The 17,191-nt window shown below is 54.6% G+C and overlaps 1 protein-coding gene across 2 annotated transcripts in view; it reads left to right on the top strand.

Annotated features, from left to right (window-relative positions):
* Positions 1-3,318: 3,318 nt before the first annotated feature.
* The window catches only part of TMPRSS4 (transmembrane serine protease 4), a 34,152-nt gene continuing 20,279 nt past the window's right edge, over positions 3,319-17,191 (top strand). Inside the window, exon 1 of one of the 2 annotated variants that reach the window (XR_008290641.1) lies at positions 3,319-3,622. Coding sequence is in view for 1 of the 2 variants with exons in the window: in XM_027036623.2 (XP_026892424.1) it covers positions 3,599-3,622 (24 nt within the window). In the remaining variant the exon portion in view is untranslated. The remainder of the gene's footprint in view (positions 3,623-17,191) is intronic. The other variant, XM_027036623.2, reaches the window with a different exon arrangement.

The raw sequence follows: 17,191 nt of genomic DNA, 5'->3' as shown, positions 1-17,191 counted from the left end.
CACAGAACTTCCCGGGAGAGGTCCCAACAGAAGGGTCTGTCGCTGAAACCGAGCTCAAATTACTTGGGCTCAGAGAAAAGAACCATAGGCTCTGCTGGCTGGAAGGAACCCCAGAGGTTCATCGATGGCAAGCTCCAGTCTCTAAATTCAGCTCACTCCAGAAATAACAGCCTCTACCCACTCCCAAGCGTGGGAAGAGATCGGGAACAGCATTTCTGAAACTTCAAGGTACATACGAATCTCCCAGGGATCTTGACATACAGATCCTGAGTCCGTAGGTCTGTCGGGGCAAGGGGGAGGGGGGGTGGGGGTTCTGCCTCTCTAACCATCTCCCAGGTGATGCACGGATGCTGGTGGCTCCACAGACACACCTGGAGCAGGAAGGATCTGGAAGGCCTGCTGCCCTCAGAAACTCCTGCTTGCATAGCAGGCGTGCAGGGCGTGGGCAGACTGAGCTTCCCAAGGTACAAGCTATGTATTTTTTCCAACTACGGATCGAACCACAGTGCTGTTTACCACCACAGAAAATAATTGTTGGATGGATGAGTGGATGGTTGCTGATACGAAGGTCGAATGTGCCATCAGAACAACTAGCAAATTAATACACTGTCCTAAAAATTGCATATCCAAGTAAAAATGTCCTGGGGGAAAATGAAGGAAGAGGGAAGGAAGGCAGGAGAGAAAGAGGGAAAGAGGGAAGGAAGGAAGGAAGGGAGGGAGGGAGAGAGGGAGGGAGGGAGGGAGGGAGGAGGGGAGGGAGGGAGGGAGGGGAGGGGAGGGGAGGGGAGGGGAGGGAAGGAAGGAAGGAAGAAAGAGGGAGGAAGAAGAGGTCAAGTAGGGAGCTAAGGCTGCCCCTGGACAAATGGGGGGGGGGGGTCCAGTGGTAGCCCCCTGCCTGGGCCCTGGGAGGTATGGGCTCCCTGCTCACTCCAGCCTCTGTGCCTCCCCCTGTAGATTCTGCAAGCCTCTTCCCCAGGTATCACAACATCCCCGTCTCTCCTCGGTCTCCCAGACCCACCTGGAAGCTGGGCCCAGAGCTGAGCCAGCAGGGTTGGATAATCCTCCCTCCAACACGTCACACCCAGCAGCACTCTTGTGCAGCGCTCTTTCCTGTTCATCACCTGAGTGCCCGGCAAGGCGATTCAAAACCTGGGGCCAGATGTTTAGACTGGCATATAGAGGATTCCAGCCCAGGGAAAGCCTGTGCAGGATGGCCCATCGGCCCCTCATTATCTGACTGTGGAAGTTCTTTTGAAAAGGGAGGCACCTGCCTAGGTCTTTGCAGCCTGTCCCTTGAAGCCACCTGTTCTAAGGTCATAGCCACTTCACTCCAAACTTCCAGTTCTAAAGCCCGCTGCCCTAACATGCGCCCCAATGTTTAAAGCAGCACTAATGACAACAGCCAAAGTATGGAAAGAACCCAAATGTCCATCGACTGATGAATGAATAAAAAGATGTGGTACACGTACACAATGGAATATTACTTGGCGATCAAGAAGAATGAAATCTTGCCATTTGCAACAACATGGATGGAACTAGAGGGTATTATGCTCAGTAAAATCCATCAGTCAAAGACAATATCATGTGATTTCACTCACGTGTGGAATTTAAGATACAAAACAGATGAACGTAAGGGAAGCCAAAATAATATAAAAACAGGGAGGGGGACAAAACATAAGAAACTTAAACACAGAGAACAAACTGAGGGTTGCTGGCGGGGTGTGGGATGGGGGGGGAGGACTAAAGGGGTGATGGGGCATTAAGGGGAACACTTGGTGGGACAAGTACTGGGTGTTACGTGTAAGTGATCAATCGCTAAATTCTATTCCTGAAATTATTATACACTGTATGTTAACTGACTTGTTAAATTTTAAAAAAATAAATAAATAAAGCGGGGCACCTGGGTGGCTCAGTCGGTTAAGCGTCCAACTTCAGCTCAGGTCACAATCTCGCGGTTCGTGGGTTTGAGCCCCACGTCGGGCTCTGTGCTGACAGCTCAGAGTCTGGAGCCTGCTTGGGATTCTGTGTCTCCCAGTCTCTTTCTGCGCCTCCCCCACTCGCTGTCTCTCTGTCTCATTCTCTCAAAAATAAATATTAAAAAACCCCTTTAAAATAAATAAATAAAGCATAAAACACTCATAATAAATAAATGAATGAATGAATGAATGAATGAATGGCCCATTGCCCTAGATGGGAAAAGGGCTGGTGCCATACTGGCCCAAGAGACCCTCCAGACCAGCCTTGGGTCTCTGCTGCTCAGAGACAAGTCCAAGGCCACACCACACTGAGCAGCAGTAGTGGAGCCAACAATCAGTTAAAACTATCCTCCCGCTCAGACGTCACTACAGTCATCCAGGCGCCATATTTCCCCAGACTGTGGACTTAGGGCCTCAGACACTTGTACTACCATCAGCCCGTCCACACGGGGAACCAGATTCAAATCCCAACTCTGCCAAAACCTCGCTGTGATTTGGGGGCCGGTCACTTCCTGTGCACGAGCTCGGATTTCCTCCACTGGCGACACAGAACGTCCCTCACACGGTTGCACGTGGACGGCAAGCGTGCCATCGCTGGAAGGGACGAGGCACATGTCCACCCTGGACTGGTCTCCAGGAGGCATTGAGCGTCTGGATTTGTTCGGAATCTGGCGCTAATTTACTGTGGGATCTGAGCTATGTGGCTTCGCCTCTCTGGAATTTCGTTTCCTCGCCCACAAAATGGAGAGATGGGAGAAGACAGTCACCCAGTTTCCTTCTAGCTCCCTGGCTCTGTGGGTCAAGGCTTCACCTTGTATATCCCCTGGCCAGGGGCCAACTCAGGCCAAGATATTCAAATAGGTAATAACCGGTGAGGCGGGGCGAGAAACCCTTGGGAGGGATGCTGGCAGGGACGTTGGGCATGAGTCCCGCGCGGGCCAGGTCCGCGCTGGGGGCGGGGGGGGGGGGGGGGGGGGGGGGGGGACAAGGGATGGGGTAGAAACCGCCCCATGTGCTTTCCGATCCTGTTGCTCCACACGTGGCAACGAGCCAGTTCCGCTGAGCGCCCCACTCTCCTCCACCTCCCCGCAACCCCAGTCAAAAGCACCCACACATGGAGAAGTCACGCAACCTGGAGAGAGAGAGCGCGAGCGAGCGAGCGAGCGCGCACGCCTCCGGACATCTCTGCCAGCCAGCACCGGACTGGGGGTGGGGGTGGGGGGGGGATGTCATTCAGGCGGGAAGGCTTTTTGCAACATCTTAGGTGTGTCACCTGCTCAGGGGCCAAAGGCCACGAATGACTCCAGGTGTGTCCCAGCCCCTACAATGGGTGTGAGGTTACAAGACACTTAATCATTCCAGTTTGGCAACTTCACCTGTAGGGTTGTTTTAATCAACTGGCCAGCAGTCCCCAAATCACTCCTGGAATGCAGCGGTGGAGGCAGCGGGGTGCTGAGGGGAGAGGGATGCCTGACACGCGGGACCAACGCCTGCCCTGCACTTAGGCCTCTTCCGGCCAGTGCTGCCCAGGGCGGCTCTGACCCGCGGACCAGCCAGGGCCCGATCCAAGGAGGTCCTCCTCCCGACAGGCTGCCAACCTTAGCTCCGGCCTGTAGAGAAATATGGAAGATCGCAGAACCGGCATGGTGAGTGTGGGGGTCCCCTGCTCCGAGTCCTGCGGGAGGGCAGGTCTCCCCGGAAAGGGCCCTTCAAGCAGCCTGAGAGTTTTATAACACCTTCCCGGTTAAAAAAAAAAAAAAGAGGGGACAGTGAATCACCCCCACATGCCAGCCCTTGCAAGTCTCAGTGCCCGTCTGCCCTCCTCTCCCTTCCCTGCCAGCAGCCCCTGCACCAGCACCGAGGATGCAGGGACACAGAGGCCAGGCTTCCCCTCCCTGATCCTCCTCCTAAATCCTTCGTGCTCTTTTGTCCAAGGTCTCCTGGTCTGTTGGCTGGAGGTTGGCACTGTTTTTCCAAGGGCAAGGGGCTGTTTTGATGGCCCTCTGCCGCCTCCGTGGGGAAATGGACTCCCTTTCTTCCTACAGAAAACAAGGGACAGTTGCCTCAAAACAATCTAAGGTGTTTGTGGAGATCCACTTGGCCTCTTTTGAGACCCTGCCCTCTCTCCTCCTCCTCTGAACGCCCAGAGCACCTGCACTATCTTGGGACAAAGAGAATCAATCCCATCTCTCAAGGACATCTGAGGACAGGGAGGGGAAGAGATCATATCCGAGTCTGAGGTGGAACTCAGGGAATCTTTCCATCTCTAATTCTTGGCAAAGATGCTGCAGTTGCCCAAAAACCAACACAAAAATGAAAGGGGAGGAAGGGGAAGCTTTCTGTCCAAGGGGAACAGAGGTGACCTGCTGGGGCCCCCCAAGTGGCATTCTCCTGGCAAAACTCTAGACCCAGGGCTGGGGTAGCTGAGGATCAGAGAGGGGAAGGGCTTGCCTGCTTTCCTCTGTGATCCAGCCAGGATGGAAGCACCAGCTTCCCACAGCCCCATCCAAGGAAGCACCTAGAAGCCAAGCCTGTGTGCCTAGAAGCTGCATCCTGCTGGGCTCTCAGGAGAGAAAGGAGGCACTGCCTGCCTGAGCGGCTGTGAGCTGCTTGTTGGTGACACCGAGGCGGTCTGAGTGCCTCTCGAGGGAGTGACGTGAGAGGGGGCAGTTTCTAAGGCACTTAACCAGAGCACAAACTGTAGAATCAAAAGGTCGAACGGCCAGCTCCCTTCTTAGCGTATTATTCTTGAGACTTTGCTCTTCCTGAGACTCATTTTCTTCCTCTGTAAAATGGGAATCTTATCCATGCCACGCCTATGCATGCCGAAGGCCAGTGGAACGATTGGGCCAGTAAGCCTAAGGATGTGGGGCCAAAGAGGAATCCCCTCCAGGAAGTGACAGGTGGGCGGCATGGCCCCACTGAACTTCACCAGCCAGGCAAGGAGCTGGGCGTTGCTGGCAGTGGCATTGCCGGGGTCCCGGGTAGGACCAGAGAGCTTCTGGCCCCTGAGCCAGCCGTGAAACCACCTGTGCCTAATAACCCAGTCATTTCCCTCTAATGAGGCTGGGAGGGCCATAGGGCCCAGCCCTGGGGAAAGATGAAACAATTCATGCTGGGGCCCAGCCCTTCCTTCCCCCTCCCCGCCTCTTCTCACCCCTGCCAGCCCCGCCCTGGACAGACAAGTCCTGCAGTTACTACCTCATAGCAGTGGGCAGAGGTCTGAGCCCCATCTCTGTCCCCGAGGGGAATGTTTCCCTTGATATTTCAGCTGCGGCTGAGGCCTGGAGGGAAGCCTGGGTCCCTGGGACTGGCCATCCTGGTCTTGACTCCTTACTGCCCACGAGGCCCCAGACAGACCATGAGCCACCAGAGTAGAGTATTAAACACCCGAGGTCAGTCCCAGCCCTCTGGCTGCTCTAGAGGAAGCAGGTTCTTCCTTCCCTCTCCCCTTTTCCAGCTGGTTCAGACCAAGGAGTTTGCTAGGCTTGGCCGGGACTCAGGAATGTGCCAGGTCAGTGGGCCAGGCTGCGGCAGTTGGGGGTCTAGGAGCACGGGCAGGCCCACCACTCAGCCCTGGTGATGCCATCCTGGGCTCCGGAAAGACCCTAGAGGGTAAGCTCGGCAAAGAAGGGCTAAGGCCCCTGCCTGCTCCCCCAGTGCCCTCCCTACCTGGGTGGGGGGCTTGCTGCTGCTGTGACCCCCGAAGTAGCTCCCTCCATGTAGCCATTTAATCAGTCCCTACAACTGGCCAGCCTCCCAAAGGCAGCAAGGAGGGCACAAGGGTACAATGCCCTGGTTCTGCCCTGGAGCTTCCCCAAATCCAGAGGAAGGAGAGCTCCTTAAGCCAAGGATCCAAAGAGACTGTGGCAAGTCCAATACCAGAGGTGATGACAAGGGACTCCTAGAGCAGAGAAGGCAGTGAATCCTCTCCAGGGTGGTTGTGAAGTTGTCCCAGAAGAAACAGTATTTGCACTGGAACTTGAAGGATGAACAGGCTCTCTCCAGGCAGATAGGGTGGGAAGCGGCGGGTGGGGGAGAGTAAGGGGGAAAATGGGGGGGGGGGGACATAAAAACAGGTCTCAGGAACTCTGGACAAACTTGGCAGGAGATGGCAGGAGATGGCATGAGACAGAGGCTCTCAGGCCTGAGAATCTGCATTTCACATTTCCCAGCAGCTCCCCCCGGGGCTTCCTTCTTGCTCACCTAAAAACATCTACCCAATAACACCCCTCAAATGCCCAAGCAACCATCCCCAAGACGGTGAATTCCTCACAACCTAAAATGCATTCGGCTGCCACGTTTTCATGTAAACGTGTGGCTGCCAGACTGGGAGCTTCTTGAGGACTGGGTTTTTCCCACTTTTAGCCCCAAACCTGACACAGGGCCTGACACACAATAGCCATGTGATGAATGCTTGCGAGTGAATAACAAGTAAGTGACAAAAGACTGAATTCCCAGAACCTGCTGATGTATCTGACACTGATAACAAAGTCAGTCAAGTCTGACTGGAAAAGATGCCAGAACCTACCAGGGGTGTCACCAAAGTGCTTTCATCCCAATCAGGGCGGGGGGGGGGGGGGGGGGGGGAGACGTGGGGGGCGGGGGGTGCGGAAGTGGAGAGAGACAAGCCCAAGCCTGTCTGGAAACCCCAGGGACTGGAAAGAGAGTCTGAGCAGAACCAATGTGGCAATCCCTCTGCGACGTGCTCGACTCCGCCTCACAGCCTGCGGCTCTGTCTTGATTACAGCAGAGAAATCTGTAAACAAGCCTCAAAACCGCAACACCCCTCCCCTACCACTCCTTCCCAAAGCAGCTTCCAGCTCCCCGGCATAATCCATGCACAAGCAGGGACGCGCACGGGGTAGCGGATGAATGGAACGCTTGAGGGAGGGGGGCGAGAGGCTGAGACGGCACCTGTCCAGGGCGGCAGCGGTCTCCCGTTGTGCCATGTCCCGCACATCGGTCAGGCCGGCCTCTGCCTGCTGGTGTGGCTGAGCTCGCCACAGGGTTAGGCACTTCCTGGGATCTCAATTTCTCCTTTACAATACGTATTCACTCGTTCGTTCGTCGCGTGTTCCTCAAGCATCAACTGCGTGCCAGGCACTGGCAAGACTCCGGAAGGTTCAGAGAAGAACACACACAAGCGAAGCCCTCGGTTCCGTACAGATGGAACAGAGGCAGAGCCGAGTGCTGACCCCACCCCAGGCAGAACAGGCCACTTATTCACCCACAGACCTCAACACAAAGACGATGATGCAGCTGAGGTCACCCCACCCCAGCCTACTCTCACCCTGACACCGGGGCCTTCTCTCATGATCACGTCTCTGATCCCCAGGGAGGAGGGTACCCCGCCGGGCCATCGGGAGCACCTCTCCCGGTGAGTAGGACTCGCTGAATGTGTCACCCCTACCTGAACGCAGCAAGTGCAGCCTGAGAAGCACATTCACCTCCCGAATCTCCCCGCATCTTACACCAGCCGAGACATCATCATCCTCGTTCTAGAGATGAGAAATGCCAAGACTCAAGAGGCTAATGACTTGAAAGGGTCACTCCGCCAAGATCTCTAAGTTCTGGGACTTCAATATCAAGTGCTCAGATTTTTTCATAATGCCCTCCTCCTCCTCCCAGATGTGAACCCATAGACCTGAACTTGAGACGAGACCTTGAACTTGAACTTGCAGTGGAAACTGCAGAGCCAGGGAGCCCCGTATCTCCCTACCTAGAAGCTGATCAACTTTGTAATATAAAGTGTGCATTGAGTGAAGACCGTATCAGCTGGCGTGACCAAGTGGAGGAAAGACAATGTCCTTTCTGTCCAGAGACCTTCATCCCTCACTACCCTGCCAAAGGTCACTAGGAGGAAAAGAACACACGGCAAAGGAAACCAATGGACAGAATTAACTTAGACTTTCAAGAATACCAGGGAAAAGCTTCATACCCAAAGCCGCTTGGGAAAAAAACACGCAAGTTACCATGAGATCACTGAGGATAGAAAACTAAGTGAGAGAGAGGAAATTATAAGTAAATCAGGCTTTGAACTAGTCTTCTCTGTGGGACGAGGCAACAGAAGTTGCAGGCTAACATCAAGCGAGCTCTTTGGAGTCACAGGCCCTCAGGAAAGGACCTTAGAGGTCTTCTTGGTCAACGTTTTCCCCAAATTTGTTTCAGCCTCAGAGCCTTTTGCCCAGCAAAATCTAACCTAGAACCCCCACATGGAAAACAGACCCCCACCCACTCCTGCCCTGCCTCCCTCCTCTTGCAACAACCTCACGGGTCTCCATCAAGTCCCCAGGGGTGCCATAGAGCTCTCATCTGGCCTTGCCCTGTCTACTGTGGACATCTACATGAGCTTCTACTCACACACCTTCTGTTGCTTAGATGATCTGCCCTTCACTGAGAGAGAGAGTGAGGAGAGGGGGAGAGAGAGAGAGAGTGAGGAGAGGGGGAGAGAGAGAGTGAGGAGGGGGAGAGAGGGAGGGAGGGGGGAGAGAGGGAGGGAGGGGGGAGAGAGGGAGGGAGGGGGGAGACAGAGAGGGAGGGGGGAGACAGAGAGGGAGGGGGAGACAGAGAGGGAGGGGGAGACAGAGAGGGAGGGGGGACACAGAGAGAGAGAGAGAGAGAGAGAGAGAGAGAGAGAGAGAGATCTTTCCTTTCTGTAATGTCCCTCATTCATCCTGGGCATCCCTTTGGCCACTTCCTTGACACAGCCCTCCACATGGTCAAGGACCACGTTTGTGCTACCAAAGGTCTTTGCTTCTCCGGCCTGAAGCCTCCTCCCTTTGTTCAGAGAGAGGTCAGGTGACATCTCAGGACACCTAACTGCCCTGGCGCCTCTCCACCCAGTGCACTCCACTGCATTCATTGATTCCCTCCTGAAGGCAGGCCTCTGGGCCCAGTGAAATCACAGAAATGGCCACCATCTGCCCAGCACCTGTTACGTGTGAGGCCCCCTGCCAGGCTCTTCCCACTAATAACTAATGATTTTTTAGCATGGGCTATGCCAAGCCCTTACTAGCTTCTATAGTAATAGTTCTATGGTGATAGTTATTAATTACTAATAAGAAGTAACAGAACATATGCTTCATGGGCACAAGGACTTTGCCTTTTTTATTCACTGCTGTATAACCAGCCCCCAGAACAGTGCTTCACTGGATGGATACAACAGTCTTATTGTGGTTATTTTTATTGTTACTGACATTTATCGCATTCTTACTGTATACCAGGCAATGCGCTATAGGCTACGCCTATTTGGGTCTCATTAAGACGACTTAGAATCAATCTCTCTGTCGCACGCACGCACACATGTGGCTCCCAGTGCCTAAATAACTTGCGTAGCCAACAGCAGACTGGAGAGGAAAATCTTACGAAGCCTCACTGAGTTACCGAGTGGGCAGGAAAGGTGGTCAAAGTGGTAAAAGGGAGCTTCGGTGATGTGATCACCAAGCCCTAGCTGCAGAGAAGTCACTGGAACACCACGGCAGCACTCTTTATGGGATCACGAGTTCGGAGTTCACAGGAGAGACCCAGGAGTCACCGCAGACGTTGGCCAGGAGACACGGCTCTTTGCTGCAGCAGCCAAGCCAGCCCCCTGGGGCTGCTTCCCCGGGAGCATCCAGAACAAGTGAGAACACTCAGTCCTGCCCTTGAACAGCATCGCCATGCACACCCTCCTTGAATGCCATGTGGAGGTCTGCTCCCCAAGCCTCCAAGGTAATTGGAGCTGAGGGCAATGCCCAAGCACTAAATTTAAATTTGTCTCTATGCTGAGCATCTCACCAGGGTCACTACCTTGTTCATCCTCACCCACAACATCAGGAGGCAGATCACACTCTACCCACTTTACAGATGAGGAAACGAACGTGTCAGAAGCACATGAGTGGTCAGGGCCAGAGCTGGACTCAGGCCAGAGCCCCCGACACAGAGCTCGGAAGAGCAGACACAGGGTCAACCCTCCATCTGCCCAGAGCAGCTGAGACCCCTCGAACTGCAAAGACCAACCGAGGGTGACCGTGAGGAAGTCTGTGAAATCACGAGAGGACCAGACAGGGTTCCTGTGACCTTGAAAACGCGCGTCATCACTGGCAGGTAGAACCCCTCCCACAGCCTCTCTCTTTCTCTCTCTGGTCTTATCATCACAGGTTTATCACACCCACTTCCAAAAGCAGAAACGGGGTCCGGGAGATGTTAAGTGATTTGCCCAAGGTTGCTGAGCAGGTAAATTGTAGAGTTCGACTTTATGACCCCAGAGCCCCTCTTCTCACCCCACTACTTAAAGGGCAATTTGGAATAAGCAGAAGAGAGCATGATTTTTCAAATGCAGTATAAAATTCACGGGATTCTTTTATAAACGCCAGACTCCACCTGGGATGGCAGCTCTTTAGTTCAGGTAAATTGCAGTGTTTGGAAACAACCCTCCCCCAAACTTTAGGCTCCATCAGCACCACCTAAAGGCAAACCTCCAAGAGTCCCCAACAGGCAAACCCCTGGGGTCGTCTTCGATCTGAGCGGCCCGACTCCTGACGGCTCTCTCATGGCCTCTTCAGCCACTGCCCACGCAGTGCCCTCGGGTGTGCAAAGGTCCTCCTTTCCAACAGACCTTCCGGGGAGGGAAGGCGGGGCAGGATTGGCCCACCACCCTAGGGCAGAAAGTAAGTAGAATGAAATAGAATGGTGGAGAACTCAGGCTGCAGAGAACGGGGCTACTTCCCCACCCCTGCACCACGAGAAGGACCTTGGAGGGATTGGTACCCGTTAGAGTTTAACAATAGCATCACCTGGAGGCAAGGTCAACTCGACCCAACGGGCATGTGCTATACCTCACTCTGGCACGTCACATTGTCTTGCCACGTGACCCGGGGAGAGACAACAGGACGAGTCCGTGCCTCGGTTTCCCCATTTGTGAAACAAGAAGAGCTGCTATACCTTCAACCTCGCCCGTAACCCCAGCTGGAATCAAGAGCTACGCCTAAACACAAGGTCTGATCCGCAGAGCAGGGCAGCTGAGCAGCAGGCTGGCAGCAGAATAATGGCAGGTCACCGGACACCTCCCGGCTGCCCCAGGCCCCGCCCTGGAGCCCTTGTGTGCCGCCGTGGGGGTCGAGGTGCTCGGCTCCGATTGCCAACAGGTCAGCACCTATGTGGCTTAGAACAAGGCCCAGCGGTTTCTCATGTAGCAGCCGAGGCAGAGGTTAGCCCTGAAGGAAAACGCGCCGCCGTGGGCACCTGGCACAAGGCAGAGCGAGTGAGAACGTTCACAGAGACCCCTGCAAGGGAGAGCTTGGTTACCCACCTGTGTGTGGCCCCGGATGGGGGGGGGGGGACCTGTCTGGATAGTTCCAAAGGTCCTGGAGAGCCGGCCTGATTTTCCATCTCTGAGAACTTTCCGTACACTCAGGGCTGCCGTGTCACAGCCAGGCCCATCTCCAGAAACTCATACCCCCCTCTTGTGACTCACAACCGCCCAGCCCTCATGGCCCCACTCCTCGCCTTACCTGTCATGGCTGAAGCACCCAAGACAGAGGGTACTTGCTCAGCCCCGGTCAAGGCATCAAACAGCCCTATCTCTGCTGTAGGTGGAGAGCTCACAGCCACCTGCTGCCAGGTCAGGAGCGGGATGTGTTTTCGGGGTCAGGGAACCGTGCAAGGCACCCTCGGAGCAGCCCCTGAGCCAGCCAGTGGCCGAGCCCTTCTCTGCGAGCAAAGAGCAACCTCTGGGTCTCCTGGCACACCCGAGAACTCTCCCCACCTGGTCCCCTGGGTCGCCCCTGCTGCCGTGTCCCTGACCTCAGCAACACAGCCGCCACCTGCTAGAGCCACCAGAAGGCCTGTTTATCTCATCACCTAGCAACAGCAGCATCCCTGCCTCTCGCCTCTAGGTGTTCCCCAGGAGACCGTGGGAAGCTGGGGCTGGAGGCCCCATGGGAGCCTGAGATTGTCACACACCAGAGCAGGGCCAGAAAGCCCCTCACCGCGGGCCTCTGCTTCTCTCCCTTCCTCTACACCCCCGGTCATCCAAGCTCTGCCCCTGTGGACTTCTTTCCAGAACAAAGAAGCTCAGAGTCAGCACTGCAGAGAGGAACAGAGAAATAAGGCCCAGGGGGCAGGCTGCCTGGCAAGGAGAGCAGACAAAAGAGCTGGCCAGGCCTTCTGTTCCCTCGGCCTCTACGAGCGGTCACCTCCGCTTCCCCTCATTATTAGGCTGGTGGAGCGCCTGCCTGTTTCGGCGTGTGGTTATTAACCCTCTTACCCGCTTTACCATCCCTCAAAGAGAGTTTCCAATCACCCTGCAGTCCAGAGAGGTTGAGGGGTGTTCCCAAGGCCACACAGGGAGTCACAAGACAAGGCAGTAAGAGAACTTCTACTCCCCGGGCCGGTCTTCTGGGTCGTCTCTGCAGCACACTTAAAAACAAGAGCTGCCTGGTGTCCGGGTTCATCACCTCTGAGCTGGAAGGTTGAAGCCGAGCTAAACCCGATCAGGATTCTCCAAGATCTGCAACACCAGGGGCTGAGGGGAAGCGAGGGGAGGAGGAGGAGCGGAGAAATGTGCAAACCTAACGGAAGAGAGGGAGGAAGGGACGCTGAGGACAGTGAAGTCCCTGCTATCGGCACCAAGCAAGGCAGCGCCTACCCCAGATAAGGGGACTTCTGACCCTCGTTCTTGGAAGACTCGGCAGAGCCAGGAACCAAGCAGACAGGGGTTTGCCTTCAAACCGATGAAGGGCGGAGGAGATGCCGGGGTGACCTCTGCACGCTAACTATATGCAACCGGACTTGGTGCCAGGGAGTAGAGAACCGAAAGGACCCAGTGCCAGCTAATGTCACTTCCCGAAATAGGTTTCTGCAACTGGATAGGGGAGGTGGGGGTGAAAACAATAGTCCACCGAGTCCAAAACCCTGGCCCCAAGAGCTGGATCAGTTACTTACTTGCTCTGAGGCTATAGCAGCCACTTAATCTACATGGGGCTTGGTTTTCTCTTCTGGAAAATGGGGACAGTTTCTCAGAGTTGTTTTGAAGATTAAAAGGGACAGCACTGGGGTACCTGGGTGACTCAGTTGGTTACGTATCCGACTTTTCATTTCAGCTCAGGTCACGATCTCCCGGTATGTGGGACTGAGCCCTGCATTGGGCTCTGCACTGACAGCACAGAGCCTGCTTGGGGTGCTCTCTCTCAAAATAAGTATTTTTTAGGGGCGCCTGGGTGGCTCAGTCGGTTAAGCCTCCGGCTTCGGCTCATGTCATGATCTCGCGGTTCGTGAGTTCGAGCCCCGCGTCAGGCTCTGGGCTGACAGCTCAGAGCCTGGAGCCTGCTTCAGATTCTGTGTCTCCTCCTCTCTCTCTGCCCCTCCCCTGCTCATGCTCTGTCTGTCTCTCTCTCCCTCTCAAGAGTAAATAAACTTAAAAAAAATTTTTTTAATATTTTTTTAAAAAGGGACAGCATTTACGAAAGATACCATAAGCTCTGTAATAATCCCCAAATGCAGTAGTTAATTGTTCTGCCTCAACCTTTGGGTTTTGGATTAACGTCTTTTTGTGACCAGTGACCAACTGAAAAACAGGGAAAGGTGATTCTCTGAGCAATGAGGCAATCAGTAGGTGATTTTCTGCCTTCTAACACCCACCTGCTAACTTCTTCCCCACTCCCCACCCCCACCTTGTCCAGTCCAGCACTCCTGGGCTCTGGGGGCCCAGGCATTTCTGCCCTTCCATTGTAATCCAGACAGCAGGAGCTTCCTTCCCAGATGAACCCCTAAATCGGACACCGGTTGGGCTGGACCCATGAGTCAGGGCTCTGTAGCAGACTGAATCAACACAGCAGACAGGCCTGCCCCGCCAGCAGCCCCAACAACACGGGAAAGGCCGGTGCCTTTCCTAGGGTTGGGCTGGGCTTGGACTGTGGCAGTTGTGGTCTGAGGCTGAGTTCAAGTTGGAGATAAACTGAGACACCTCGCACAAGGCAGAAGGCAGCACAGTTGATCTTGGGTGGCCTCTCAATCTCCTTCCCTCTGTCAACTCCAGGGCTAGGCATCTCCCCCATCTGGCCTGTTATTGGAAATGAGGGAGTTGCCTGGGATGGTCCTCAGAACCCCTTTCGGCTCTGTGCCCTCTGATCACCGCATGGACTCACCCAGTGATGGGGGATGGCCAGGCTCCTGAATCTTACCTGGTGCCCTCGTCTCTCGGCCCCAGCTCGGGATGGATTCTGGACTGAAAGGCAACACAGCTACCGTGCATCCCCTCCCATCTCCACCCTCCTCAGGAAGGTCATTGACATGGACATTCCCCAGTTGCCACTCTTAGACCTAAGTGTGCCCACCTCCCTGCCCATGTCCCCGGATGCTTGTGACCTTCAGCAGCTCCCCTTCCCAGAAGTTTAGCAACCCAGCATCTCTGATCTCACTGTGTCCAAGATGTGTGCCAGAGAAGCTTCCAGAAAGCCAAAGAGCAGGCCACTTGACAGAAGAACTTGGGCAGCATGAGAGTCAGAGTAGAGCTCAGGAGGATGGGAAGATAGGAGTTTGTCTCCTTAACCCCTCAGCACAGCCAGGCAACTGCTTTTTTATTTTCTCTTTGAACCTCAGGTGCACACCACAGGACAAATCCTACTCCTGGATTCATGCCATTTTCTTTTTCCACTGTCGGTCCCTGCAGGGCCCCCTTGTAACTCTCCAGCTCATTAGATGGCTCTAACAACGTAAGCCTCCATAAATCCACCTCCCCAGACAAAAGCTGCATCTAACCATGAGATTCCCCTGCGCCCCCCGCCCACCCCAACACACACATTCCCTCCCCTGCTCAGGTGGGTGGGCAAGTCTGATGTTTAATAATTCAGCAAATACTGATTATGCACCTTTGCGAGGCCAGGAAATGTGCTACGAGCCCCCTTGAACGTAAGCACCATCCCCAACCCCATGTTGATCATTTCCTTGCTCCCTTATGAAAAAGATTCTGTGTTACATGTCATCTTTTGGGATTTGCTTTTTCCTCTAACGTTAAATTACTAATGCCATCCGTACTATTCTGTGGCCCCATGGTTCATTTTGACGGCAGTATAATATTCCATTGTATGCATATGCCACCGTCAGCTCCTTCAAGGCTGGCCTGGGACTGAGCCCTGAAACCAGGATACTTTCCTTAAGTCTTTCGCTCAACAAATATTGATTAAACACCCACTCTATGCTGGGCATCGTAGGAGACACCTGGGATGCCATAATTACCGATTAGTCACAGTCTGTAATTCAAGCTTGTGGTTTTGATTTAGTTTATTTTCTGTTTTCAAAAAGGTGTGGGATGTTTTCTGTGCAACCACACTGTTCCGTGGGCCACAGTTGAACACGTATCAGCTAAAGGGGCACCGAGGTCACTTCCACTCACAGACGAGGAACCAAGAGAGCGCAGACTGTAAACCTCTTTTGTTCCCTCTGTGTCTCAGCCTCCAGCACAGTTCAGGGCCCGTCAAAGGCATACAGTCAATATTTGCTGAATTAATAATAAACAAAAGACACTCGCCCTACCTACCTCAACTAACGCAGGCATGTAAGCACAGGAAGACTGAGTGAAAAAGAATGAGCGGACAGGGAAGGGCCACTAAATGGGTGTTCTTGACCCCTCTAACCTGCCCCCCCCCCCCGCAGCCCTTGTATCTCAGCAAATACCTTCCTACCTGCTCACGCAAGACAGAAGAGCGTCCAACCCACTGGCCACGGCTGCCGCTTTTCTCTTCCAAACACACGGTGACTTTCCCCACCACCACCCTCGTTCTCCCTCCTCTTGCCCTTGCTGATCTTCTGTCCCTCCCGTGTCAACCTTGCTCCTCCCTGTCATTCAGATCTCAGCCCGGAGGCTGTTCCTAACCACCCTGGCCCCTTCCCTAGGCCTCCGGCCCTAAGCACCCACCAGGCGTGCTCTCCCATGGCCCACTTCACTCTGCATGGCACCTGCCACTTGGGCTTCATCTGTTCACACCTGCCCTCCCCCTGCCTCCCAACACCCTCTACTCCCCATTCCCCAGAGGTGAGGGCAGGACAGGCCCGGCCCGGCCTGTCTGGGCACCTCTCCCGTCCTATTGTACTTATTTATTTGTCTTTGAATCCACAGCCCCTAGAGCAGGGCCTGGTCAAATATTTAATTGAACACTTAACTACCCATACTGGTTATCAGACAGCTGGTATCCTTTGCACCCCTGAACTTGAACTGAGTCAGACAAAAGAATCTGGTGAAGCGTTACACGCCAAGATGTAGATTAAGTACCGTTGATGTTGTTGTTACCCAACTCTGCAGCCACAGCAATGCAGTGGTGCAGGATTTGTGCTCATCTGTATCCTGGAAATAGTCCCCACCCAGGCCCTGGAGACGGTGGAGGGAGGTGGCTGGGAGTCATCCACAGGACAGAGCCCAGAGTCCAGTTCCCTCAAACAACCATTTATCCGGTCTTTTGCTGGGGACGAGCCCGGTGCAAAATTCTGAGGGCACAAAGGCAATAAGCGGGTGCCCAGTGGGAAAGTGCTGCAGCAAATGCCAGGGGGCCCAGGAGGGAAGGGAGTTCCCACGCGTGAGCCAGCCCCTTTCCGCTCCACGTCTCACTTTCAGCCTCATGGTAGCATTTCCGAGTAGGTGTCATTTCCCCCACTTTGAGGAGGGTGAAGGTGAAGCTTGGAGAGGTTAACCATCCTACACCCAAGGCTCACACGTAATAAGACGCAGGACCTATATTCCAACTCAGCCCCTGCGAACTCCACAGCCTGCTGTCTCTGCTACGTCCCCCAGCAGCCCAAGGCCCCACGTCACCGAAGGGCCAAGCCAGGCACGTCCCTCCAGCAGGTTAGAGAGTCCGGGAGATAAGGAAGGGGCTCCCTCTCCCAAAGACCATGTCTGCCACGCTCAGCCACGGCAAACACCAGGGGCACGCACACACCCCCACCAGACCTAATCTGGGACCCCCACACAGGGGTTAGAAGCAGCCCGGTCACTCCCAAACGGGACTAGAAAAACTCCCAGGCGGAAGTGTTCGGGGTCCTGCAACTCTTCCACCGGCCAGTGGAACCGTCATGACCTCAGCACAATGGGCAGACCGGTCCCAGGATGCCCGCCGCTCCCCCAGCCCAAGGACTCCAGATCCTGTACCAGCTGGAGACGGAGCAGAGAGGAGAGATTTCTGGGAGGAACAAGAGTGAGGCATGAGCCTTGGCAGTCCCCCCGCACCCACTGCTTCCCC

The sequence above is a fragment of the Acinonyx jubatus genome, chromosome D1 (genome assembly GCF_027475565.1).
Source record: "Acinonyx jubatus isolate Ajub_Pintada_27869175 chromosome D1, VMU_Ajub_asm_v1.0, whole genome shotgun sequence".
Taxonomy (NCBI): Eukaryota; Metazoa; Chordata; class Mammalia; order Carnivora; family Felidae; genus Acinonyx; species Acinonyx jubatus.
The sequence above is the reverse complement of the archived record's forward strand: the minus strand, read 5'-3'. Positions and strand labels throughout refer to the sequence as shown.